The 27,346-nt window shown below is 53.4% G+C and overlaps 2 protein-coding genes across 3 annotated transcripts; both read left to right on the top strand.

Annotated features, from left to right (window-relative positions):
• Positions 1-1,865: 1,865 nt before the first annotated feature.
• LOC136932882 (protein limb expression 1 homolog) lies at positions 1,866-6,921 on the top strand. 2 transcript variants are annotated; one of them, XM_067228181.1, is made up of 6 exons: positions 1,866-2,163; positions 3,351-3,556; positions 4,193-4,333; positions 4,492-4,587; positions 5,877-5,954; positions 6,124-6,921. In XM_067228181.1, exons 1-6 carry the CDS (start codon positions 2,091-2,093, stop codon positions 6,568-6,570), a joined length of 1,041 nt encoding a protein of 346 aa, XP_067084282.1. In that variant the 5' UTR covers positions 1,866-2,090; the 3' UTR covers positions 6,571-6,921. The 2 variants fall into 2 exon arrangements, with proteins under 2 accessions (XP_067084282.1, XP_067084281.1); XM_067228180.1 differs by having other exon boundaries at positions 1,956-2,163; positions 3,339-3,556.
• A 283-nt stretch (positions 6,922-7,204) lies between these two features.
• Positions 7,205-26,170, top strand: epg5 (ectopic P-granules autophagy protein 5 homolog (C. elegans)). The gene is given in 47 exon segments (XM_067228251.1): positions 7,205-7,296; positions 7,787-7,900; positions 8,141-8,776; positions 9,038-9,298; positions 9,492-9,690; positions 9,781-9,917; positions 10,070-10,174; positions 10,354-10,427; positions 10,616-10,724; positions 10,799-10,913; positions 11,039-11,189; positions 11,307-11,477; positions 11,719-11,876; positions 12,287-12,438; positions 12,584-12,724; positions 12,832-12,993; positions 13,221-13,340; positions 13,487-13,749; positions 13,857-13,997; positions 14,262-14,406; positions 15,310-15,507; positions 15,687-15,794; positions 15,977-16,099; positions 16,199-16,365; positions 16,491-16,635; positions 16,637-16,740; positions 16,869-16,992; positions 17,257-17,401; positions 17,874-18,045; positions 18,130-18,292; positions 18,373-18,515; positions 18,654-18,810; positions 18,937-19,131; positions 20,017-20,230; positions 20,522-20,688; positions 20,828-21,035; positions 21,180-21,255; positions 21,564-21,667; positions 21,758-21,933; positions 22,356-22,586; positions 22,713-22,922; positions 23,198-23,342; positions 24,127-24,369; positions 24,500-24,713; positions 24,889-25,107; positions 25,195-25,309; positions 25,515-26,170. Coding segments are annotated over 46 exon segments (7,743 nt in total). The 5' UTR covers positions 7,205-7,296; positions 7,787-7,846; the 3' UTR covers positions 25,698-26,170.
• Positions 26,171-27,346: the final 1,176 nt, after the last annotated feature.

Below are 27,346 nucleotides of genomic sequence, written 5' to 3'. Positions count from 1 at the left end.
ATACAGAAACAAACGGAAACACACAAATCACGCAGACAAGTGAGGCTGCTGTTTTGCTGGCTTCTCTGCAACTTTGTTTTTCTACTCTGATTGAACACACTAATCTGTCTTAAGTGTGTGCCTTATGTGTGGGAATAGGTCCCTCTAGTGGCCAATAAACATATTGCACCAGAAACAACATGATGCCTGACAATCTATAATTATCTGTCCTGCTTCCGTTTCTACAAGTAGAGAAAGAATGAAGAGAAAGGCGGTTCCCTGGTGGAGAGATGGTACAGTGGTGAAAGAAAGGAATGAAGCACACAGTTTGAATTTAATGAAATGTAAGCAAGCACAAGCAAAGTTTAGGAGAATTATACGTAAAGTAAAAAGGCAAAGCTGGGAGACATTTTGTACTAGAACTGGTAGATCAACACCTGTGGGAGGTGTTTGGAACATGATGAGTGAGCATGAGAGGAATCCAAAAGGCAACGTCAGTATCCAGTACTGAAGACGGGAGAGGAAGAAACAGTGGGTGAAGTCAGAGATGATAAACGAAGGCCCTTCCTCTGATCCATAAGTCTGATAACGTGGCGGAGGAGGATAATCAGGAAACCAGGGAAAGACCCGTCAAGTACAATGAACTGCCTACTACTCTCTCTGACGTCACACATAGGAAAGATAATGGAAAGAATGATTACAGAATGATTGATATTTTATATGGAAAAACGAGTGGGGAATCTGGAGTATGGAGGTCTGCTTCAGAACGCCTGGAGTCACCCACCCAGCCAGCCTTCCCCTCAGCTTAACCCCCTCCAACGACACGCCGGGCGTTTGGATGGCCAACCAAAGCCCCTCGAAATCACGCCCTTTACACACACTGCTGTCCGCGGACTCGCAGAACCGCACACGCGCGGAACCTGGAAACCAGGCGGAGAAGGCAAACGGCGACGAGCGTTCTCCGGGTTCTCAGGGTTTGGTTCATGAATGGGGGGGAGAGGCTTTGAGGAGGTGAATGCAGGCGGGAACAAAAGCCCCTCGGAACGAGCGGATGAATGGAGAGCGGGCCTGGGTGCTGTGGAGCTGGACAAGAATGTGTGAAGTCAACAGCTATCCAGGAAAACGTGCACCACTCACACACACACACACACATACACACATACAAACATACACACAGGAAGGATGCTTAACCATACACTCCGGACTGTTGAATGATGTGGTCTGAGTGAAGCTTGTTGCGGCTTGGTGGCGCTGGGTGGATCCAGCAGCACTCAGGTGACGTCTCTTGCATGTCTTCGGCTGGGTGTTTCGGAGACTGGCAGGCCGGTCTGTGTTCGGGGACTGCTCACACTGGAGGGGAGGAGAGGGGAAGTGGAGAAGAGGAGGGAGGGAGGGAGGGAGGGAGGGAGGGAGGGAGGGAGGGAGGAGAGGAGAGGAGAGGAGAGGAGAGGAGAGGAGAGGAGAGGAGGAGAGGGTGGGAAGGAGAGGAAAGGAAGAGGTGTGGAGGGAGAAAGGGAAAGAGAGGGAAGTTGGAGGAGAAGAGAGGAGAGGAGGGAAGGGGGACGGGAGAGGAGGGGAGGGGAGAGAGGAAGGGAGGGGAGAGAGGAAGGGAGGGGAGCTGCATACCAGTGGCAGATCGCTGTGTGTGTGGGTTGAGGAAGGGGCCCACCTACCTAATTAGTAGTGGCGGGTGACAAAGGTAGTCAACTCCAGATCAATTGTGGAGCGATCTTCACACGATGGACAAGAGCGGAGGGGGGGGGCGGGGTAGAGGAGAGGAGAGACGGGGGGAAGGGAGAACAAAGTCTTTAAGCCGTGGAGACCAGAGGGAGGTGGGGGTGGAGAGAGAGACTTAGAGAGCGAGAGAAAGAGAGAAGGAGAGAGAGGAGAGAGAGTCATTTCGTTCTGAGTTCCTGCCCTCAGATGAATGTCTCCATGGATTCTGTTCTGTTCAAGGATCGACTGTTTGTGAACGGACTGTGATATGAGTGTGCGTGTCCGCGAGAGAGGGAGGCCTGGAGAGTGTATGTGTGTGTGAGAGTCAGTTGAGACAGAGCTGGACTGTGTGCGCAGGGCGCTGACCATCTGGGATTCAACATCGGGACCAGGAGATGAGTGGACTGTGGGATAAGATTATGATGTCACACCTCTCCACAAGTGATATTAATGCTGAGCTCCAAGACTGTGAGTAACTTTACCACACACAAACACATACACACACACACACTAACACACACAAAAACACGATAGCACGTGGGCTACATTCACACACACACACACAAATCCACTCACACAAGCGCATCGACACACACTCAAAACATACGCACGCACACACCGACTCAAACACACTGTCACAAGCACTGACACAAACGTACAGACACAGGTCATCTTGCGTTAACGAAGCATCATTCAAGTCCTGCTGCTTCCTGGATTCTCCGGTTGTGTTGACGTTTGTTATCATCTACTGAGAAGTGATGATATGTAGGATGACAGAGCTGAGTGATGAATGCAGCCCATTGTGGAGTCTGTCAGAGGCCCTGAGGCCGTTCTGCTGTGGCCGGAGCCTGGGCTGGAGAGCCACAGGAACGGCTGCCGGGAGACTGCGTGCGTGTGTGTTACTACATGTATTGTCAGTGTGTGTGTTGCAACCTGTATGCTGATGTGTTTGTCTGTTAGTACACGTGTGTTAGTGTGCGTGAGTTGGGACATGTACGTTAGTGTGTGGGTGTGCTTGTTGGTGTGTGTGAGTGAGTTAGTTAGTTAGTGCAGGTATGTTAGTATGTTTGTGTCTGTTAGTACATGCCTGTGGGTGTGTGTGTGTGTTTTGGAATGTGTGTGTCTTAGCCTATGTCTGTTAGTGTCTGTGTATTGGTGTGTGTGTGTGTGTGTGTGTACTGCTAGGACAAGGGTCTGGTTGGTGCACTGCAGCCCTAATACCACTCAAATAAACCCTGTCTGGGAATGTTCCCAGTGCACACAAACAGCCATCCACGTAAACCAGCACTCCCTGAAACACAGAGCGCATGCAACCCTCACCCAGGCTTGTGCTCTCTCACACATATGCCATCGATAAACTCCGACCCACTTGGTGGGGCACTTTGTCGTGTAATGTGTGTGTGTGTGTGTGTGTGTGTGTGTGTGTGTGTGTGTGTGTGTGTGTGTGTGTGTGTGTGTGTGTGTGTGTGTGGAGTGGGGGTGGATTCGAAAACTGGAAAATCATACTGTCGAGAGATTAAATGATTAAATGAACGTGTCCATTAAATAAGCCAGGCAATGAATGCAGTTCCAAAATAGCTGTTTTTGTATTCTGTTCAATTGTGGAACCACCCTATTGATCAACCCCAATGAAACCCAGCTAGTTGTCTCGACAGGGAATGTGGTGGCCAGGCTGCATCACTTCTGGGAGCAGAAACAGGGGGAGAAACTGGGACAGGTTAACGGCCAATCAGAGGGGCCGTTGAGGGATTCCAGCAACCAATCCGAGAGCCTGTTGCTGTATGAGTCGGCCCCGTCTCCTGGCCCCCCCTACGTCTGCTACGTCACCCTGCCTGGAGGAAGCTGCTTTGGGAGCTACCAGGTGGGTTCCTCTGTTTCACAAGCAGAGCCTAACTCCATCACTACCAAGACTCAAATACACACACACACGCGCGCACACACACACGCACACTCAGCTTTTATACAGACTTTTTTATTCCGTTTGAATCCCATGGTTCTTTTCAATGGACCCATTGTGACCTGGTGCCGCTCTGTGATTGGATGCCCCAGCCTGGCTCTGATGTGCTAATTTCATTCCTGATCCCATGATCTGCTCTTGTGAACCTCCCAGACTTGTTGGCAGACGCCACACACACACGTTAATGAGGTCCCAACACTATGCTGTACAATGTATACTAGTCATCTCAGCCTCATTCTCAAGCCCACGCCACATAATATGATATCTAATCTCTAAATGAGGTATTTGTGGGACATTCTTGCCGTTTGTATGTTCCTTCTGTATTGAATCACCTCTCCTTTGTATGTCTTTCTACCCCCCCTCCTCTCTCCCTCACCCCTTCTCTCTTCTCTCTCTCTCTCTCTCTCTCTCTCTCTCTCTCTCTCTCTCTCTCTCTCTCTCTCTCTCTCTCTCTCTCTCTCTCCCTCCTTCCCCTCCACCTCCCCTCTCTCTCTCCCACTTCCCCTCCTCCCCCCCTCCTCCTCCCCCCCTCCCCCTCAGGTGTGTGAGACCCAGGCGGAGGCGCGGCGGGACGCGGCCCGTGTGGCTCTGATGAACTCCCTGGTCAACGAGCTGCCGTCGCGACGGATCTCCCCTCAGTTCATCGGCCAATCCCTGCAGGAGGCCGCCGCCACCAGCGCCGTGAGCCCCCCCCCACCCCCACCCCCACCCACCCCCCCCCGGCCCCGCCTCGATCCTCTCCCCCACAGAGGATCACATTCGCACACACAGTAGCCCCAGACAGCCCCCCCCCCGGGAGGTTGTATCATGCAGTGACCCCCCCTCTGCTGTGTGTCCAGGTGTGTATCCAGGACGCACGGGACCCCAGCACCAGCCTAGGTGCCTACAGCCTGCTGCTGCACACACACACAGGCAGGACTATGCTGCAGTTCCAGGTAGGAATGCTGCGGCGGAACATCGAAACCATATCGAACCATAGAAACGCACATGGAAACGTGGAGCCGTAGAAGCATAGGACATTAGAAACGTAGCGCCTTAGAAATATAGAACCCTAGAACCGTCAAGCCCCACATAGAATGAATGATATGTATTCATGGATCGTTTTAGCAGAGCCCTCGTTACAACGTTGTAAAATAGCTGGCATGGACCCTTTATCGATGTATCATTTTACATCTCAGCTGGAATAGGGAAAACAGACGTTAAATCCCTCCAAATAGACTTTCTAAATATAACCATTCTCACCTGGACTCTGACTGATTGTATAAACCCTCAGTGCACGCGGGTCCACATGTCTTGGCCCAAGATAGGGAGTCAGGTATCTGGGCTTTCAGCCGTGCTGGGGAAAGGCCTGCGGTGAGCGAGGGCCCATACCTCTGCCCCTGTGTCAATAAGCAGACGTCTGGACGTCCACAGCCCAGCACTCAGAGAATCATTACCAGGAGGAAATAGCTTCATTATCGTTCCGTGCTCAAAGTAGGACTCGCACGCATACGCACATACATATACACACACATATGGACACACACACACACATGCATACACTTACACAGGTAGAGTTGAGAGGGTGTCAATCAAAACGGGGGTATTTGTAGCAGCTACACAGCTTCTATCCAATGGAGGAGGCGGACAGACAGATTCAGCAACCAAGTTTCATTAGGCTGGTAACGCCTGGAGATCGTTGTGTATTATCCGTTATGACGTTTGTGATTGAAACACCTTCAGATGTGTGCTGTATGAACTGTTTTAACTAACTGTCCGTGATGCATGGCAACTTCCAAACAACATGTCCTAGATCTCAGTTACAGGGAAAGAGCTGTGAAATAAAGATTTTGCTTATCAACGTAAACTGTCTTAGTTTGGTTATCGTACCTAGGAATGTCCTTTTAACATCTCGGTCTCTGGTAATTACGGAAAGCGGACACTTGTTGAAATTCCCCCTCCATTACTCATAGCATTGCCCAAACAGATTCAAAAGTAGAATAAAGGTCGATTTGAGCTTATCTGTTCCTTTTCTCTTTCTCATGTCCCTCTCTCTTTTTGCTCCCCCTGCCTCTGCTTCTTGCTCTCTCTCTTTCTCGCTGCCCCTCTCTCTCTCTCTCTCTCTCTCTCTCTCTCTCTCTCTCTTTCTCTCTCTCTCTCTATTTCTCTCTCTATCTCTCTCCCCCCTCTCTCCCTCTCTCTCTCCCTCTCTCTCTCTCTCTCTCTCCCTCTCTCTCTCATGTAGGAGACGATGACAGTGTTTCAGTTGTTACATTGGAATGGAACGTTGAAGGCCCTGAGGAAGAGGCAGTGTTCCAGACAGGTGAGAGGCTCTTTGAACCTCCCCTCTCCATCCCCAGCCCCCTGATCTGTAGCCCCGTGGACCCGTCCATCGAATTATCCATCTATCCACCCGTCTGTCTGTTAGAATATGACTTGAACCTAGAGATAATCCACTGTTAAATAAGCATCTCACCCCCTGCCTCCTGTAGAGTGTGATTGGCTATTACTCTCAGTGTGGGCTGGACGCGAGCCTGCGCAGCAGCATGGCTCTGGATTGGCTGGGCCGCGAACAGCGTTGCCCAGGGCGACTGAGCGAGGAGCTCCGCGTGGCCCAGCGAGAGCTGGGATTGGCCCGTCGCCGTGGCGTCGAGCTCCGCTTCTACAAGGAGAAGACCCAGATCCTGACCTTGGCTCTCAGCCAGGCGGCCCTCAGCCAGGCAGCCCTCAGCCAGGGGGCCCCCAGCCAGGGGGCCATGCCACTGGGACCCCCCAGCCCGGAGCGGGGCCACACGGACGCTCACACCCAGGAAGAGCTGCCTCTACGCTGCTTCCACAGCCAGGAAACCCTGAGGCTTCAGACCCCTCCATGCCGGCCCTCTACCGAGGCCCACACCCACACACAGCCCCAAAACTCCAAGTTCAAATCCCACTGCTGATGGCGCCAGAGATGTGCTGTCTGGTGTGGGGGTTGAGAGGGGGTGTGTATGTGTGTGTGTGTGGTTGGGGGTGAGGGGGAGTGACATTCTATAGTGATACACCATACATTATAGTGATATTGGGCCAGGAGAAGTATGACCCCAGATTATTGCTCCATACCCCGTTGACACAACTTGAATAAATATCTCTGTGATATATTGTTATTGTGCTAAGAGGGCTTAAGGGACCCAATAGAGGACTCCAAAGCACACAAATGTACACACTTTCCCTAGCCTTTGCCTGGTTTGAACTGGCAGGTGCAAGGTATTAAAATTATAAAGGGAATCTATAGGTGTCACTGTCATCGTTCCATGTAGATTTGTGTAAATAAACGTTTTAATTACTCTGGTCGTCTGTATTTATTCTGACTGAAAGTTTCTGAGGCATGTACACTGTACATTTCTCCGTTTGATTGAGGCAAGATACAATTCGCCTATAAAATTTGCACATTGATAAAAAAAATAGACTTGTTTCTATCGATATTTTGACTAGGAACCCTCGGCCGCGGAGTGTACCTCCGTGCATTTTGACCCCTTTCGTGTTCCTTAGAGAGGTGGTGCTGTCACGTGACCAAATATTGCGATAACAGAGTTCCTGGAATAACAAAACAAATGTGACAGCTGATATGAGAGATGTTGTGTTCCCGAATGTCAGTTGGTTAGATGAAATCTTACATTGTTGTGAAGGTAAGTCGATATTACAACGTGAGGATATGACTTGTTAACACAGGCAGTAAGTTAGCTTTCTAGCTAGCAGTTGTCGTCATGGCTCATTTGTTTTCAACGTCGAGGTACGGGGAAAGATTAGTTTCGTTTCATTTTTCCCCCAAGGCTTTTGTCCCGACTGCTGTAAAGCTATGTAGCCATAACAAGCTACCTCGCCTTGTCAACTCTGTACCCAGTCAGCGAATAGAATGTGCGTTAGTAGATACGTTAGCAGCTGACTGAAGTAGTGTTCTACTATAGTTCTATAGAATCTTGAAAAGAACCACAGAATGTGAGTTTCTACTATTCCACTGCCTAAATCAACGGATCCAAATAGTTACTGTATGTTCTGGCACAACACCGCGTTGGCAAAAGACAGCCAGCGAAAGGAAAGATTAGGATATAATCACGCCACTTAGTTTTGGATAAGTCTACTCTAATTAATACTTGTCTACATCTGACCGCTGACCAGCTCTTCACAGTGGACGTAACCTGAAGACTGTGAAGGGAAGGACAGAATTGCGGACCAGAGATGGAGGCTGTAAGACCAAAGAAGACAAAGTCGAAAAGCAGCTCAAAGCAACAGGTAAACACGCATTCTTAAAGGCAGGTGACGGTCTGTCGGTTTGATCAACTGGGAAGTGCACATGCCGATTTGACAATTTTCCTGTGATTATAGTTCAGTGAACAGTCGACAACATTAAAGCAACTCCCTAGTCTTGTGCTCTAGATCACATGGCATGCTCTGCCTTAGGTCTTTGGAGGCATGCTGGGTTCAGAGGGGTTACAGTACCCCCTATTGATGTGTGTTGGTTCCTCTCTCCAGGGCAGGAAGCCGAGGCAGCAGGAGGAGGAGGAGGGGAGAGGGGCCACAGCTCCCCCTGCAGTGTGTGACGAGGAACCTCCCGCTCCAGCGGCGCCTCCGGATGCTGAGTTTTCAGACGTCCCCCTCAGCCTGCCTTACGGGGGCTCCGGGGGCGTGGAGGGGGAGCTGGCCCCCATCACAGAGCCTGCCTCACAGGCAGCCTCATCCACAGCCCCGCCTCTCCCCCTGGCCTCACAGGCACCCTCCTCACACCCGCTGTCTCCAACCACCTCACCACAGACAATTCAGTCGTCGTTGACGTTGTCGCCAGGGTTACCGCACACAGCCGACCAGCCGTCCGAGCTGACGGTTGCCCTGGAACCTCCCAAGGTGATGAGAGGATCCCTGGCCCTGGAGAAACCCCCAGCCCCCAGCGCCCCAGCCCTCTACCCCTCCATTCCCTCGCTGGAGGAGAGCCCCGGGATGCATCTCCGCGAGGAGGCCCAGTGGGCCTGCAGGACGAGGGGGCCGGCCGTGCTGGCGTTGGCAGAGCAGGAGTCCTCTCCCCCGAGTCTGCAGCCCGTGGAGATGTCAGCACCAGAGCTGCCCAGATCCAGACTGTACCCAGAGCTGCCCCAGCTGCCCCCTGAGACACAGGTACCCACCCACCGTCCGGTACAAAACACAGTATACACACTACAGTATTAATCACCCCCTGTGTTTACTTGCCATAAAAAGGGCACCACCACCCATGGATAGTGCAGTAAAGTCGTAGGCTTATCAGGGCACAGCCCTCCAGAATACACAAGGATGTTGATCTTAGAATGCTACATTAAAACCACCATAGTACAGCACCTCAGCATGTGGTTCAGGCTCTGAACAGTGTACATGTGGTCCTCCACCCCCCCCCCCCCCCAGGCCTTCTCCCTGGAGCAGCTGCGGGTGTGGGAGCCGGCGGGGGGGCTGTGCGCCTGGCTGGAGGGGGCGGAGGCGTGCGCCGGCCTCTTCGGCGCGGCGGCGCGTCAGGAGGGCCACGCCCTGACGGAGCTGCTGCAGAGCTACTGGCGCTGCCGCCGGCAGCTGAGCCAGTCGCACACCCAGCTGCACGCACTCACCTCCGACTGCAAGAGCACGCAGAGCCGCCTGTGGAGCTTCCGCGACGAACAGCTCACCCTGCAGGTGTGTGTGTGTGTGTGTGTGTCACTTTGTTTGTATTTGGTTGTGTGTGCATGTGTGTGTGTGTAAGGGGCTTTCAATACTCCCACAACATCCCCTAGATATCAAACTAGAATTCTTGTTCTTTGAACAGAAGGGGTTAAGGTCTGTCGGGGGTTTTAACTTCCTGTTCCTTCCTCCCCGGCCTCCTCCACAGGGCGTGTGCGCGGACCAGTCCAAGGTGTGCGGCTACCACCGCTTCCAGCAGGCCGACTTCAGTGAGTCCGTCCTGGCAGAGCTCAAGAGGCTGTTCGAGGTGCGCGCCGAGCTGCTCCACCAGAAGGTGGCGCTGCACGCCTACACGACTCTGTTGTCGCGTCTGCAGGTTGAATCCTACCTCTACTGCTTGCTACAAGGTAAAAAGAAAAAAAACACGCACAAACACAGTATCTCTATCTCTCTTTGTCTCTCACAAACACATTTTTATACATTGTGTGTGTCTCCAGCGTGCTCCGACTACCAGGGACAGCCCTGCTCGCTCCAGCCCCTGAAAGAGGCCATCAGTGTTCTGTTCAGCTTCACACGGAGAGTCCTGGACGACGCCCAGTTCCAGACAGACATCCACAACTGGCTAGAGAGACTGGTACACCCTCTCTGTCTCTCTCGCTCTCTCTCTCTCTCTCTCCCTCATTGTCTCGCTTGCTCCCTCGCTCAGAGAGGTCACTCTCAACTGAACCCCTTCATCCCTACTGCCGTTCGTCTAGCGTCTAATGCAGTTCCCCTCCCTGTCCCCAGGTGGCAGTGCTTCTCCGGGGGGCCCCCGAGGAGCACCTCTTCCTCCTCAGCCACACGCTGTGCTGTCCAGCAGGGGTGGGCAAGTGGGCCGCCCCCTTCCTCCAGGTGAGGCGGCCTTGTTTTGCTGCAGCAGGGAGTGGAGCCGTGTTCCAGTGAGGCTGGAATACACTTGCATCGTATTCGTGAACATTTGTATTCATTTAGCAGATGCTTTTATCCCAAAGCGACGTACACATTGTGAGTTATCATGACTTGTGGTGTGTGTGTGTGTGTGTGTGTTGTAGATCCAGGTTTTAGGGAACTCCTCTGGTGTGAAGAACTTCATGCAGGCCCTGGCTATTCTCATGTCCCCTGCCAGGTGAGGACGTGATGACCCTGACCCTTGACCCTGACCTTGACCCTGACCTTGACCCTGACCTTGACCCTGACCTTGACCTTGACCTTGACCCTGACCCAATCCAGATGTCCCTTCATCCCACTCTTAAACCCAGCTCACCCAGTTCCCCTTCGCTAACCCCCGACCTGTTGTTTCACCCCTGACCCCAGGCACCGCGCAGAGTTCCTGAGCCACATGAAGCCCTGCGAGAGCCAGACCTCTGCCGACTCGGGCCCCGAGTCAGGAAACTGGACGCTGGTGGACGAGGGGGGCGAGGAGGTACGCGTGCGTGCGTGTGTGTGTTTGTGACCAGGTGTTCCAGAATCAGGGGTATGACCAGTGCTTGTGTGCAGGATGAGGACCCTGACAGCAGCTGGCTGTTGCTGTGTGAAGAGGACCTTATCTCCCTCCTGTCCCAGTTCCCCTTCCAGCAGCTCTACGCACACATGCTGGGCATGAGCAAGCAGGGTGAGCACCCACACACGCACACACACACACACACACACAGGTATTCACATACACGTAGGCATACACACACTCAAGCCGCAGACACAAGCAAACACACACATAATTGTATGTGTGTGTCTCTCCAGGTGTGTATGAGCCCCGGGCTGTGTCCAGTCAGAAGATGATGTGTGTGTTTGCCTTCGCCTCCTCCCTGATCGAGCTCCTGGCCGTCGGCCTGCGAACCTACAACAGAGCCCGCTACCGGCAGCTGGTCAAACGCATCGGACACACCATCCGGTCAGCGCGCACACACAGACACGTGCCCATACACACACACAGTCTGTAATGGCACTAGTGGGAAGTGATGTCATCTCAAACAGGAAGTGTGTATTCCTATGCCCCCCCGCCCCTCAGGATGACGGTGTGTTACGTCAGTGACCACTGGGCCCAGTACGTGAGCGTGAGCGGCTCTGCCCGGCCCCCGCCCACACGCGCGCACACGCACTCTCTCTCCCAGGAGAGGCTGCAGCAGGAGTACGACCACCTCTTCCTGCGGGCCGTTCTGCACGTGCTCAGAAACAAGAGGTGAGACCCGCCAGGCCGAACACCATCGGGAGAACCCCCGCAGGCTGGGGTCAAAGGTCAACCTGTCGAACTCCTTCAGCAGTTAGCGTTTTCAGGAGGTTAAACAGTTAAAGGAGCTTGGACTGACAGGCTGTCTATGTGACCGACTGACTGTTTTGTATGACAGACTTCCAGACTGTTTATATAACAGCCTGACAGGCTGTGTGCATGCCAGACTGACGGGCTGTGCGTTCCCCTGCAGGCTGGGCATCTGGTTGTTCATGTCTGAGATGCCGTATGGCACGGTGTCCAGCTCCATGCTGTGGAGGGTGCTCTACGTCATGCAGTGTGCCGAGACCGCAGGACTGGACACGCTCTGCTCTGCCGACACCACACACAGCTCTCTGCAGGCCCTCCAAGGTACACACACACACAGCTCTCTGCAGGCCCTCCAAGGTACACACACACACACACACACAGCTCTCTGCAGGCCCTCCAAGGTACACGCACACACACACAGCTCTCTGCAGGCCCTCCAAGGTACACACACACACACAGGCACACACAAACACACCGCTCTCTGCGGCCGTCCAAGGTACCCACACACACACACCGCTCTCTGCAGGCCCTCCAAGGTACACACACACCCACAGGCACACACAAACACACTGCTCTCTGCGGCCGTCCAAGGTACCCACACACACATGCACACACACACCGCTCTCTGCAGGCCCTCCAAGGTACATACACTTACACACACAAAGGTACACACACACCTGTCAGGCTCTCCAAGATACACTCTCTGACAGGTGTGTGTGTGTGTGTTTCAGATCCAGAACACCAGGAGAGGTTTGAGCGCTGGCTGTGTGAGGTGAACAGCTCTGACGGCATCTCTCTCCTCACCGCGCTCGCCCACATGGCCACGCCCACCCAGCACTCTGACCCCGCCTTCATCACCACCATCACCCTCCTCATCTACCAGGTACAGAGAGAGGAAGGGAGAGAGAGTAGGGAGGGGGGGGGGTGAAAGACAAAAAAAAGAAAGAGATGGGGAGAGAGAAATAGAAAGATGGGAAGTGAGAGAGAGAGATGCATCACCTAAACCGGTAGTGTGTGTGTGTGTGCAGGTGTCCTATGTCAGTGTGTCCACCAGAGAGATCTACTCCAAGGTGGGCAGAGAGCTGCTGGCTGCCATAGCGACAGCCCATCCTTTTATCATCTCAGTGCTACTTGAGAGACTCAGAGAGACCATCCACTCCGTGGGCATGGTAGGTATCCCCTCCTACTAGGTATCACTTGTTGCTGCACCTCCTTTTGTCTATGTCCAGGAAGTTTCCGCAGTTGTGTATACAAACTGTGTGTGTGTGTGTGTCAGGTGGCGCTGTACCTGTGTAAGGAGCTGCCTCTGAGCCTGTGGCGCCCCCTGGAGGAGGAGGTGCGTGTGATCGGGGTGTGGCTCCTGCAGCACCCACTGTCTGCCGTGGAGAACAGGCTGGCCTGTGTCATACTGGAGGGGCTGGACTGGGGCTACGCACAGGTAACACACACACAGACACACAGGTAACACACACACACTCAGACGCCCAGGTAACACAGACAGACACACACACACACAGGTAACACACACACACTCAGACGCCCAGGTAACACAGACAGACACACACACACACACACAGGTAACACACACACTTAGACACAGTAGATCCAAAGCATGGCACAGGCACACTACCCCTAACTCTGAGTGATTGTGTGTGTGTTCCCCAGGACAGCCTGATCCTGGCCCCCTCCCTCCACAGTGAGGTGGCTCTGTTGGTGTGTGAGGCCTACCAGAAGTACCTGACAGACAAGCCCTACAGTGGCCTCATCTCTGAGGGCATCAAACAGGTAGCGGCGCTCTCTGCTACACACGCACGCTGTCACACACACACACACCTATTCACAGATACGCACGCTCCTAAATACACACACGCACCTTTCTACACATACACAGGTAGAACGACACTATAGCTCTGACTCTCTCTCTCTTTCAGGTATCTTACCTGGCCAGCGTTCTTCGTCTGGGCGTGTCCCCCGAAGCCTCCTTCAGCCAGTGGGCGTGGCAACTGTTGCTAAGACTGAAGCTCCACAGCAACGCTCGAAACCCTCAGGCGGCCTGGTCCGCCCCCGGCTCCGCCTCCCACCCCTCCCCCGAGCTCACGCACGCTCCCAGCATGCACTCCGTTCTCCGAGCGGTGAAGGGGGGCATTCCGATTGGCTGCTACCTGACCATCGCCATGACCACCGTCGGACACAGGTCTGCTCATCGTGAATGCAAACATACGAGCGCACCGGTTTGTGTTTGTGCACATGTGTGTGTGTGTGTGTGCGTGCGTGTGACTCCTCTCTCTGTGTGTGTCGCAGTCTGGAACACTTCTGTTCAGAGGGAGTGTGTCTGCTGAGGAGTCTGATCCAGTCCAGACACCTGAGAGCTGCTGTCCACCTGCTGGACCACATCCTGCCCCCCACCTACCCCCTGAGTTTCTACCTGCTCAACAACACCCAGTGAGATACACACTCCACCCTACACACTACACAGTACCTTCACCCCCCCCCCCAGCTACTATCTGCACTGAACTCACTTCTAACAACACGACAGTACATGTGTTCTTTATCCTCTTTCCCTACTCTGTCTCCAAACTCCCTTCCTTCCTTCCTTCCTCCCCTCTTCCCTGTTCTCCTCCCCCTCTCTTCTCCCTCTCCTCTTCCCTGTTCCCCTCTCCTCCCCCTCTCTTCTCCCTCCTCTTCCCCTCTCCTCCCCCTCTCCAGGTTTGTGGACTGCGTCCAGCTCTTCCTGCAGTGTGACAGTGTGTGTCCCCAGGGCGTCACCCAGCAGGTCACCCACAGGGTGGCGCCCCTCCTCACTGGAGCAACCTACGGGGACAACGTCCGCCTGCTCAACAGCGTCATCCAGGTACCTGTCATCCTCCGCATACACACTCACCTGCTGTCATCCACATACACACTCACCTGCTATCATCCAGGTACACACACTCACCTGCTATCATCCAGGTACACACTCACCTGCTATCATCCAGGTACACACTCACCTGCTATCATCCACTTACACACACTCACCTGCTATCATCCAGGTACACACTCACCTGCTATCATCCAGGTACACACACTCACCTGCTATCATCCAGGTACACACACTCACCTGCTATCATCCAGGTACACACACTCACCTGCTATCATCCAGGTACACACACTCACCTGCTATCATCCAGGTACACACACTCACCTGCTATCATCCAGGTACACACACTCACCTGCTATCATCCAGGTACACACACTCACCTGCTATCATCCAGGTACACACTCACCTGCTATCATCCAGGTACACACACTCACCTGCTATCATCCAGGTACACATACTCACCTGCTATCATCCAGGTACACACTCACCTGCTATCATCCAGGTACACACACTCACCTGCTATCATCCAGGTACACACTCACCTGCTATCATCCAGGTACACACTCACCTGCTATCATCCAGTTACACACACTCACCTGCTATCATCCAGGTACACACACTCACCTGCTATCATCCAGGTACACACACTCACCTGCTATCATCCAGGTACACACACTCACCTGCTATCATCCAGGTACACACACTCACCTGCTATCATCCAGTTACACACACTCACCAGCAATCCAAAATCATAAATCAACAAGGTTGTAGTTAATAGTGTATTGGCTGTGTAGAGGGCATTGTTTATGATAGTGATAATAACAGTAGGAGTATTATTGAAATCTGGGGCTAACACAGTGACTGGCCTCCCTAACATGTGGTCTGGTTCCCTGTCAGAACCATGTGGTGGAGAGTACCAGGCCAGGCCGTGTGGGCGCTGTGGCGGTTCTGGAGTTCTGGGTGGGGATCCTGACCCAACAGAACCTGTGGTACCGAGACAGAACGGTCCTGTTCCTCATGGACCAGATCTGCCGCTCCGCGTTCTCACACAACCAGGAAGAGTGTGTGCAGAAAATACTCTACCAGCAGCACAAGGTCCAGAACACACACACGTGAACACACACACACACACACTGCGCACGCTCTCTATCGCTTTCAGACCCGCATACCCAATGGGATTGTTGCAGTGACTGTTTGAAGACATGGTCTTGCTCTCCCTTCATCTTTATCTCTCTCTCTCCGTTCATCATCCCCTCTTTCTGCCCCTCTGGCAGAATGCCTTGGGTTACCATGGAGACCGGGGTCTGCTCTCCTCTCTGGTTGGATGGATTTCCGGGAACGCCACGCCCTCTTTCATCGAGGGCCAATCACTGAGCGGAGAGGTGAGGCGTGTCCCGTTGTAGCCTTTAGAACATCCTAGAACGTTGGGATTTCTTCACAGAGCCACATAACACTTCATCAGCAGTCGTATTGTTCTGCTTCACAATAACTGTAGCGGAGCCTGAGAAACTAGCTTGGCCCATCTCTAGAACTGACCCCGCTCTGTGTGTGTGTGTGTGTGCAGGTGTGGTTTGCGTGGCTGGTGCTGAACATGGAGGGGATGTTTGAGGAGGACTCTCAGCTGAGGCGCTGTGTGGAGAACGAGCTGCTGTCAGACACCAGCCTCACCCCGGACCAGGCCCTCAAGGTACACACACACACTCAGACACACACACATACACCCACCCATACTCGCTATGGTGGGAAATGGCTGTTGTTCTAATGTGTGTACGTGTGTGTGAGACAGAAGGCCCAGCAGCGTCTGAAGCTCCCGGTCGCTCCCTCCCTGCAGAGGATGCAGGTGTACCGGTGGGCGTGTCAGGCTCTAGCCACGCCCCCTGACCACCCCATCCTCCCGCTGGTGTGGCAGAAGTTCCTGCAGCTCTACCTGAGACAGCCTGGACCCGAGTATGGGTAGGACACACACACACCCCGTACAAACACACACACGCGCACCCTTCAATCCACACGCCAAACGACCACACTCGGTCATCTACTCTCTGACTTGAATGAGTGTGTTTGGTGTGTGTGTGCTCCAGGCTGGATGCGGCCGGCTGTATCGGCCGCAGGTTCTTCCAGGCCTCGTCGCAGGCCGGTCTGCTGAGGGAGCTCAGGCAGAGGCTCCAGGAGGTGTCGGACTTCCACCACGCAGCCAGTCAGGCCCTCAGGGTCCCCCCCCCCCGCTCACACCCCCTCCCCAGACCCCCCGGGCCAGGGGGAGGAGAACCCCGGCGGCGGCCCCCTGCCCCCCTACCTCACCTCCCCCCAGCTCCACACTGAGCTGGTCAGGTAGGGCCGGCAAGCGCGCTCACACACCCGCGCACGCTTCCTGTACACTCACACCTATACCCACAGCTTCTATTACAAACCTGCAGACACTGGTGTTTCTTAGGCCTGCTGTGATTGGTCGTTCCCAGGTTGTTTGGTGTGTTTGCCGTGTGGTTGGATGACGACACACTGCAGAGTAAGGAAGTGTACCTGCCGTCTCTGCCCCAGCAGTACGACCCCCACAGACTGGCCAAGGTCATGCAGCGACACCAGGTGTGTGTGTGTGTGTCTCACAGACTATCTCACAGGCTATCTCACAGGCTATCTCACAGGCTATCTCACAGGCTATCTCACAGGCTATCTCACAGGCTATCTCACAGGCTATCTCACAGGCTATCTCACAGGCTATCTCACAGGCTATCTCACAGGCTATCTCACAGGCTATCTCACAGGCTATCTCACAGGCTATCTCAGCTGCAGTGCAGCAGCAGTGTTGAGGGCAGGCTTGACAGACTGCTGTGCTGTGTGGTGTGTCAGGAGCTGTGGCTGGAGTACGTGGACCAGGAGAGGGTCCAGTACGATGCAGAGGAGGTGCTGGCTCTCTGGGTCAAGGTTAGGAGTGAACCCACCACCCTCCAGACCAGCCAACAGGCCTTCACTGACTGCACCAGCCCCAGTACAGGTACACCCTCACCTGGCTACACCAGTACAGGCACACCCTCACCTGGCTACACCAGTACAGGTACACCCTCACCTGGCTACACCAGTACAGGTACACCCTCACCTGGCTACACCAGTACAGGTACACCCTCACCTGGCTACACCAGTACAGGTACACCCTCACCTGGCTACACCAGTACAGGTACACCCTCACCTGGCTACACCAGTACAGGTACACCCTCACCTGGCTACACCAGTACAGGTACACCCTCACCTGGCTACACCAGTACAGGCACACCCTCACCTGGCTACACCAGTACAGGCACACCCTCACCTGGCTACACCAGTGCAGGTACACCCTCACCTGGGCTATGTGGACAGGCAAATGATGAACGAATAACTCAGAACAAGTGTGTCATAGACGTCCTGCATTCAGTTGATCGAGAATCGCTCTCTATTAACCATGTGTTCTTTCTGTGTGTGTATGCGCGCAGCGAGGGAGCGCATCCTGTCGAACCTCCAGAAGCACCCGGTCCCTCACGGGGCTCCGCAGCAGCAGCAGCACAGCCCCCCCGTCCCCGAGGTGCCCCCCTCCTGCCTGAGTCGCCCCAGCTCCGCCCTCAGCCTGCTGCAGCAGGACCTCAGCACCCTGCAGGACCAGGCCAGGTACACACACAGATACACACACACACTCACACGTACAGTACGTGGTTGGTGCTGTGGTTCCTAGTGTGTGCGTGGTGCCGGCAGGTTTGCGGTGTCGCGGGAGGCCCAGCAGGTGGCGCTGGAGGGAGAGCTGCTGGAGAGTCTGCCTCTGCTGTACAAGAACAGACCAGAGCAAGTCAGCATGGCGCTGGAGTGTCGAGGCAAGGCAGGCCAGCCCTGTCAGGGAGCAGCGCATGTTACCGTCACGGTATATAAACACACACGCACACACTGAGTACTGTAACGGTACGAAAAACACTCCCTCACAATTGGTGCGTGTGTGTGCAGTGTGAGTGCGTGCAGAAGCAGGAGGCAGTGCAGGTCCAGATCACATCTCTGCGGAGCGACGTCAAGAAGCTGCAGACGGAGGCCATGACTCCGCCCCCTCAGAGCCTGGCTCAGGCCGCCGTGCACACAGAGAACTTCATCACGTCAGTGCTCACACACACACACACATGTCCGTACACTCAACTACACACATACACAATACAAATAAATACATGTAACTACATTTCTGTAATGTAATATTTTCTCAGGTGAATAAACAGTTATTGTGTGTGTGTGTGCAGGGCTCTGGTGAACCTGTACAAGGCCCGCCCCTCTCCCGCGGTGCAGAGTGTGGGCGTGGCAGCGTTCTACCAGGTGGTCTCCTTCGTGTGTGAGGACACCCTCCGTCACCCCCCCACACGCCAGTACCTGTCCTCCTGCGTGGAGATACTGGGACAGGTACCATCTCTCACACACACACTCTCACACACACTCACACACACTCACATATACAAAGATTTCTCAAGTGAATAATCGATTCTTGTTTTCATGTGCGTGTGTGTGTGTGTGTGTGTGTGTGTACAGGTGTTCATCCAGGGCACGCAGGCAGAGTGTGGCCGTGTCCTGAGCACCATCCTGGACCAGAGGCGCCTGTGCCCCCTCATCTCCCCCTTCTTCACCCCCAACGCCGCGCCCAATCAGCTCGTCTCCCTGTACCAGGACGTGGTGACGTCACTGCACCCCGACAGTGCTGATGTCATCTTCATGCTGCTCACCAAGGTCAGCGCCGCACGCAACTCAGCATTCACACAACATCTACACTGTTCCTTTAAAACGCTGACACAACATCAACACTGTTCCTTTAAAACACTGACACAACATCAACACTGTTCCTTTAAAACACTGACACAACATCAACACTGTTCCTTTAAAACGCTGACACAACATCAACACCGTTCCTTTAAAACACTGACACAACATCAACACTGTTCCCATAAAACACTGACACAACATCAACACTGTTCCTTTAAAACACTGACACAACATCAACACTGTTCCTTTAAAACACTGACACAACATCAACACTGTTCCTTTAAAACACTGACACAACATCAACACTGTTCCTTTAAAACGCTGACACAACATCAACACTGTTCCTTTAAAACACTGACACAACATCAACACTGTTCCTTTAAAACGCTGACACAACATCAACACTGTTCCTTTAAAACACTGACACAACATCAACACTGTTCCTTTAAAACGCTGACACAACATCAACACTGTTCCTATAAAACACTGACACAACATCAACACTGTTCCTTTAAAACACTGACACAACATCAACACTGTTCCTTTAAAACGCTGACACAACATCAACACCGTTCCTTTAAAACACTGACACAACATCAACACTGTTCCCATAAAACACTGACACAACATCAACACTGTTCCTTTAAAACACTGACACAACATCAACACAGGTTCCTTTAAAACACTGACACAACATCAACACTGTTCCTTTAAAACGCTGACACAACATCAACACTGTTCCTTTAAAACGCTGACACAACATCAACACTGTTCCTTAAAAACACTGACACAACATCAACACTGTTCCTATAAAACCTCCACCCCACCCCGCCTGCTCCTCCGCCCCTCCAGTTTGACCTGTCCCTGTGGCTGAGCGAGGCCCAGCCGGTGTTTGGCGAGCGGACCCGTCTTCTGGAGCTGGTCCACGGGGCTCTGTGTGTGTGCGGGCGAGAGCCCGACCCAGAGCTGCTCACGCCCTTCCACCTGTTCACCCGCCACTGGACCCTGCTGCTCCGACACCACTTCCCTGACCACTACAGCGACTGCCTCCGCCTGCTCATGACCAGTACGTGTGTGTGGGTGTGTGTGGTGTGTACATGTATGTGTCTATATGTATCAGAATCAGAATCAGAATTGGTGTTTATTCGCCATGAAAGTTTGCACAAACAAGGAATTTACTTTGGCAGGAGAGCCTACCTAGGCAGCCATTTTCGGCGCCAACTAGAAAGTTACAGCATAACATGAGGAGATGTATGTGGTGTGTGTGTGCGAGCATACTGTACTATACACGCTTGTATGCAGGTCTGTAGAGAAGCCTAGGGTACAACATGTGTCATTGTGTGTCTGTATTCACCAGGCTGCTCAGACCAGTTGCTGAGTCCAGAGTGTTGGAAGGTGACACTGCGTGCTCTGGGCTGTTCCGCCCCCCTCCGCTCTACCAGCACCTCCCTCGCCCCCCCGCGCCCCCCGGCCGACCCCCCAGCCCCGCCCAGCAGAGCCCCCATCAGCCTCTCCCCCCAGCTGGTGAGCCCTGGCACCCATGTCAGCCAGCAAGGCCTAAAACAATGATGATGATGATGATGATGATGATGTGGAATATGAAAGTGGGAGGTGACCATCTCGTCCCTGTCGCATGTTCTGTTCTCCCATTGGCTGGGGTCAGCTGGAGGAAACCGTCGATTGGCTGAGCGACTACTTCCTGCGGAGTCGTCTCAGTAAGGCGGACCTGCGCAGCTTCGGCCTCTACTCTGCCTGGACACCCTACATCAGCGAGGTGGCGACCTTCTGGGGCCATCTGATTGGCTGTCTCATCAACCTGCAGTTTGGCGTTTGCGTCAGGGAGCCAGTAGGGAGCAGCAGAGTCCTCAAAGGTACCAGCTAGACAGGAGGGCAGTTATCATGACTGTTAGAATCAGATATGACGGGCTTGATTTATCCTTGTTTTTCTTTACCTCTCTCTCTCTCTCCTCTGTCTCTCTCTCGCTCTCTCTTATGTCTCTCGCTCTCTCTCTCAGGTCTTCAGGAGCTGCACAGTAAGATGGTGAGACTGTTCAAGCCCTGGATCCTGGCTCTGGACACAGAAGATCCCAGGTAGACTCCCTCTCTCCTCCACCTCCTCCCCTCCTCCACCTTTACCCTCCTCTATCTCCACCTCCTCCCCTCCTCCACCTTTACCCTCCTCTACCTCCACCTCCTCCCTTCTGACTGCTTTGCGGAAATGCAACTCGCTGTAGATTTACTTCTGAAAATGCCCCCCTCCCTCCCTCCCTCCCTCCCTCCCTCCCTCCCTCCCTCCCTCCCTCCCTCCCTCCCTCCCTCCCTCTCTCTCTCTCTCTCCCTCTCTCTCCCTCTCTCTCTCTCTCTCTCTCTCTCTCTCTCTCTCTCTCTCTCCCCCTCAGCCACCCCAGGTGTTACCCATGGCTGGAGTCAGACGCCAGTGCAGCGGCCTGTCTGATGGGGCTGTACTGCCAGCTGACAGACACACTTCACTTCAAGTTCAGAGGTGTGTGGCAGTGAAAAGCATGCAACAGTTTTACTAGGTTATTTTCATACGTGTCTTTTGGGGGTATTTATTTGTATATGTGTGTTCCAGATCGCCTCCTCCCAGGCCAGAGGGGGCCTCTGTGGCTGTGTGCGATGCAGTACTGCGACAGCTGCACCTCCCCGCGCACCCCGGAGTACCTCCTGTACCAGTACCACGCACACCTCCGCCCCCTGCTCTGGAGGCACCTCCACCCCGACACGCAGCTCATGGAGCAGCTCTTCAACGTGAGCCCCTGACCCCCTCGACACTAACTCCAGCCCCCAGCTAAGGGACACCTGTTCAGTCGGTGATCTGACCCCCTGACCCTTTTGTTGCGTGAAGGAAGGCTGGGAAGAGAGGTTAAGATATTGTTGGGGGACTGTGGTTATTAGGCACAAACTATTTTGGTTTGGGTACACAGATTTTGCACCTGTTACAGCAGTGTAGCTATGTTGGTCTGCGGTACTACAACATGCGTCTCAAAACACCTTGGTTTGTGCATTGGTTGAATTGGGGTCTTTTGAATGCGCTTTTGAGGCTTCCCACACCATAACTCCACCACATAACATTTTTGTTTTTCCGTTGTAAAGTGTTATTGGTTGGCTCATTAGCAGGACCTTCTGTGTGTTTCCGGGTCTCACTCCCCCCCCCCCACCCCCCCTTGCAGGTGGAGAGAGGAAGTCCCAAGAGCTGCTTCCTGTTCCTGGGGGAGGTGCTGTGTGAGGTCAACTGGGTCAGCGTGCTGAGTGACAGCTTACAGGCCCCGCCTGCTGGTGGGCTGTACCCCCCTGTGGCCCCCCCAGGGCCCCACACGCACCCCGACACGCACACCATGCTGGTCTACCTGCTCTACATGCTGGTCTTCCTCACCAAAGAGGAGCCTCTGCTCAGCCAGCCAGTGAGTACACACTACCACGTATACACTCCTACCAAGTCTACAAAAATTGGTCTAGACTCCTACCAAGTATATACTATACCAGGTCTATCTAATTATCTCTCCTCGCTCCTTGTCTTGCGCCTCCAGGACTCCCCCCTCCTGAATCTATTGGTTCAGTCCGCCTCCCTGCCCTGGCACCAGGTGGACCTGTCCTCTTACCAAGGCATTCTGGGTTATGTCGGCAGCCACTACCCTCCCTCCCTGCTCCTCAGCACTGACTCCGCCTCTCAGCTGCTGCTCCAATCGCTGCGCAGTGCTGGCGGGCTCCAGCCACGCCCCCACGGGACTCCACAAAGGGTGAGAGAGAGCACGGTTCTCATGATCACAATAGCTGTTTGGTAAACACACTTACAAATAACAATGCAGTAAATGTCACACATAGCACTACACCGTCCTCCAGAAACACTTTTGGACTACCTTTGACAGTGTTATTCAAAATATAAATACATTTCCCTCTATTGCTCTTTCTCTCTCTTTCTTTTTATCTCTCCATCTGTTTTGTTTCCGGTCTGTTTATCTCCATCTGTCTCTGTCTGCCTCTGCCTCTCCCTCTCTTTGCCCCCTCTCCCCAGGAGGAGACGGAGAAGGCCGGGGTGTGTGTGTGCTGGTGTGTGCAGAGCCTGGTCTCTCTAGAGCAGGGGGGCAGCATCAGCCTGGGCAGCCTGGAGACCCAGCTGGAGCTGCTGCTGGAGAGCACAGTGTCCTTCAGCCCTCCAGGTAACACACACTCACACACGCACACACTTTCACACACAGGGCCGGTCCTTCCTATAGGCGACATAGGCAGCTGCCCAGGGCGGCATGAAGAGGGGGGCGGCATTTTCCGAAGTGCATCCATTGATTAACCCTCCTGCACTACCAGCGGAGGGCGTCAACCGCGCCACGTCATACGTCCATGTTGGGGATGGGGGGACGGCACCCCCCGGGGGAGTGGGGGGGAGTGGGGGGGAGTGGGGGGGGGGGGGTGCTCATGATAAATCTTGCCTAGGGCGCCAAATGTGCTAGGACCGTCACATTCTCACACACTCAATCTAGTTATCAGTGTCTGCATAAGAGGCGGTGTTTGCTCCTGATGACGAATCGCAAACAAGACAAGTCTGCCAGAGCAGCATATTTTACACAAGATGAGCTAACTCTAATGTTGAACAAATATGAAGAATTTGAAAATATGATCCAGGATGAAAGCAACACCGTTGCGGCTGCCAAAGGCAGGAGGGAAAGCTGGCAAAACATTGCAGTGTGTGAATGCAGAAGTTACAAGGCTTATCAAGATCACTGCCCCGTCACTAAGGCACAAATAGATCTGACTATAATCACAATCGTGTATTCCGTTAAATGTATGTGGTACTTCTTATGCCGTTTAAGAACTTTTTTTGCCTCTCGCTCTTTCTCGCCTTATTTCCCTCTCTCTCTCTCTCTCTCTCTCTCTCTCTCTCTCTCTCTCTCTCTCTCTCTCTCTCTCTCTCTCTCTCTCTCTCTCTCTCTCTCTCTCTCTCTGCAGAGGTGGGTTTGGAGCAGAGGCACATGGCCTACTGCAACCTCTTCTGTGATTCGCTGTCTCTGCTGAACCGGGTGGGCGTGTCCACAGGAGAGGCTCTGGCGGCTCGTGTCATTGGGTGGCTGGACAGGAAGGGGAGGGGCTTCCCAGTGCTGCCGCTCCTGACGGCCTCCTCCCGTTGCCTGGCATCCGTGCGTCACATGACGCGCATCACGGAAGCCTGCATCACGGCGTACTTCGCTCATGGTAGGAGGGGCCAATGTATGACATCATATCCTGACACAAAACACTAGGGATAGTTAAACCATGTCCCTATTTCATTGTCTGTCTCCCTTCCTAACTCTCTCTCTCTCTCCCCCCCTCTCTCTCTCCCCAGCGGAGGAGGAGCCTGTGGGCTGGGGTCCTGTCCTGGCTTCCCTGCAAGTGCCCGAGTTGACGGTGGACGACTTCCTGTCCGAAAGCCAATCAGGTTGCAGCTTCCTGACCCTCTACGCCTTCATACTGCAGCGCCTCAACATGGAGCACACTGTAGCCAATGACAGGAGGACGCTGGGCCTGCTCAACACGTGGACCAATCAGGTGTTCCCCAGGTCTGCAGTCCCAATCATATACCTACCGTATATAGCTTATGGTTTGTGGTGTGACAATGCGCATGAGAGTGCATATGTGACAGAAAGTGAGTGTGTGTGTTTTGTTTTGATCGTTTGTTTACCCATCTCTGGTGTACGTGCGTGTGTGTGTGTGTGTGTGTGTGCGTGCGTGCAGTGGTCCAGGGGACGAGGCCAAGCTGATGCTGTGGTGGCACAAGATCCTGACTGTGTCCGTGGAGCTGCTCCAGCATCAGACGGAGCAGGGCGAGGCGCTGGCCGCCCTGCCCGGCCTCAGCAGGCTGCAGGCCAGGCTAGCCCTGCTGGGGGAGGAGAGGCTCAGCTCAGGCCTGCTGGCCGCCATCGGGCTGGGCCGCAGGTCGCCTCTGTCCAATAGGTACACACATACACTCACACACATACACACAAAGGTCAGACGTTGTGTGTGTATCTGCTGTTAAACTCTCTGTGTGTGTGTGTGTAGGTTCAGGGTGGCGGTCCGCAGTCTCGCTGCGTTCCTCTCGGTCCAGGTCCCGTCAGAGAGCCAGCTCCGTCTTCAGCCCGGCGCTGAGCTCCAGCTGTCCCCGAAAGCACAACAGGTACACACACACACACACACAGCACTGGCCCCTGGTATATTATTCCCTGGTCTAACCCTCAATGAGAATCTATCTCTGTCTCTCTCATTTGCTGCCTTTTTTGTCTATCTCTGTCTCTCTCTCTCTTCCTCTCTCTCTCTCTCTCTCTCTCTCTCTCTCTCTCTTCCTCTATCTCTCTCTCTCTATCCCTCCTCCATCGCTCCAGTCCCTGGCAGTGTTGGAGGCCATGCCCAGCAGTAAGCAGTACTCAGACCTGGAGGACTCTGTGGGGAAGGCCGTCCAGTTCATCCGCTACCCAGGACACTGTCTGCGTGACGGGGCCACGCTGCTATCCCTTCTAGCCAATCTCCTGTACCCAGAGCTCCGCTACCTCAACATCATACGCTAGCCCCGCCGACGCATACAGCGCCCTCTAGTGAGCTGGATGTCCCAGACAGCACTCTGTCCCAGCCCTGCGAATACACTTACCCAGTTCAGCCGATATTTCAGTGTGGAAATGGATTGTGCCGGAAGGTCTGAACTGGAGAACCATAAACTGACTGAACCAGACTGGACAAACTGGGGGGGCTTTTTTTAAGTGAAAGAACTGGAAGTGTTGCTATCAAGTACCAAGTGCTGATGTTTTAACGTGTGACTGGAAACGATCAGCTGTGTCGATCAAACCGCTTGCACAAGAACGTGGATCAAAGAAAGACAATTGTTCTAATTCAAGCCTTTCTCTCTCTCTCTCTATCTCTCTTTCAAAATTCATGCCTGCCATGTTGCTTTTCTTCTGCAATGCTGTCGCCTATTTAAATGACTTCAGCTGAATCTCCTCTGCTGATATCAGAAGTATTTACGAGTGACATCATCACTAACTCTGAACTGACTGAGACGACCATGTTTGGCATTGGAACTGACTTTAGGTCATCTCTGTCGGATTGGAAGTGAGCAGTTGTATCAGTTATTTCCGAGCATTTAGCGCCAGGAGTTTGAAGAAAAAACGATGTGCCAGTGGAGCCCTGAGTAGAACCAGAACTGTGACAGTGACACTGAGGAACTCCAAACATTCATCAAAGAATGTTCCAGTTCTCTTAAGCCTGTCGCCACAGTTACAGAAAACGAGCTTCGTAGATGTCGTGTTTTAGAGAGCCTACATGTTCCTGCTGTGTCAGGGCCAAAGCTACAGTTTAGTAGATTCTCACAACATATTACACACACCTAACACGCTTGCAGACGCTTAATTTATGATATTTTAAACAGCGGTACAGTGTGTTTGGACTGTAGTCCTTTATCTGTGAGACATCAGCGTGTTAGTCCTCATCATTATGATTTTTGAAGAAATCATTCATCCAATCTTACTTGGTTTTCCTGACTGTTTGAGCTATTTCACTGTACAGTTGTGTGGACATGCCTTACTACCTGTGTAATGTGCTTCGGCTTGTGTGTGTGCGCGCCTGAATTGGTCAGGTGTGTGTGTCCCTGGACATGCGTTCCCCACCTGAACATTCCTACCTGAGTGTGTATAGGCTACATTAGCAGTTCAGACCCCTCCCCTCAGCCCAGCCAGTTGGCCTGTACATATGACAGACAGACGGGCTATAGAACACAGCCAGTGGATCGTCTCGGCACAATGGTGCATGCATGTATAGGATCTGCTCTGAGATAAATACTTCTATGAAATAAACTTTAGCTGATTACGATGTGGTACTACTAGACTGTTGTACACTGTTGTTCTGTGTGTGTGTAGATGTGTGTGTAGGTGCTGTGTATGTGGGTGTAACCTCTCGTCTGCCACCCGGCTGTCTGGGAGATGCGTGGTGTGTGGGTGGTATGTACATGGCATGTGTGTTTGGCGTGTACGTGTGTGTGTGTGCGCGTGCGCGTGTGTGTGTGTGAAACCTCGTCTAGCACCAGGATGTCTTGGAGAAGGGAGAAGGGTATTTTCACACGCCGGCTGTCTCCATGGTTACAGGATGGGTAGATCTCTCTAGGAGGAAAGAACGGGGTGTTCTCAGTTCACCTTGTGTGAGACACACACACACCAACACACACACA

This window comes from Osmerus mordax, chromosome 24 (assembly GCF_038355195.1).
Source record: "Osmerus mordax isolate fOsmMor3 chromosome 24, fOsmMor3.pri, whole genome shotgun sequence".
Classification (NCBI taxonomy): Eukaryota; Metazoa; Chordata; class Actinopteri; order Osmeriformes; family Osmeridae; genus Osmerus; species Osmerus mordax.
The sequence above is the reverse complement of the archived record's forward strand: the minus strand, read 5'-3'. Positions and strand labels throughout refer to the sequence as shown.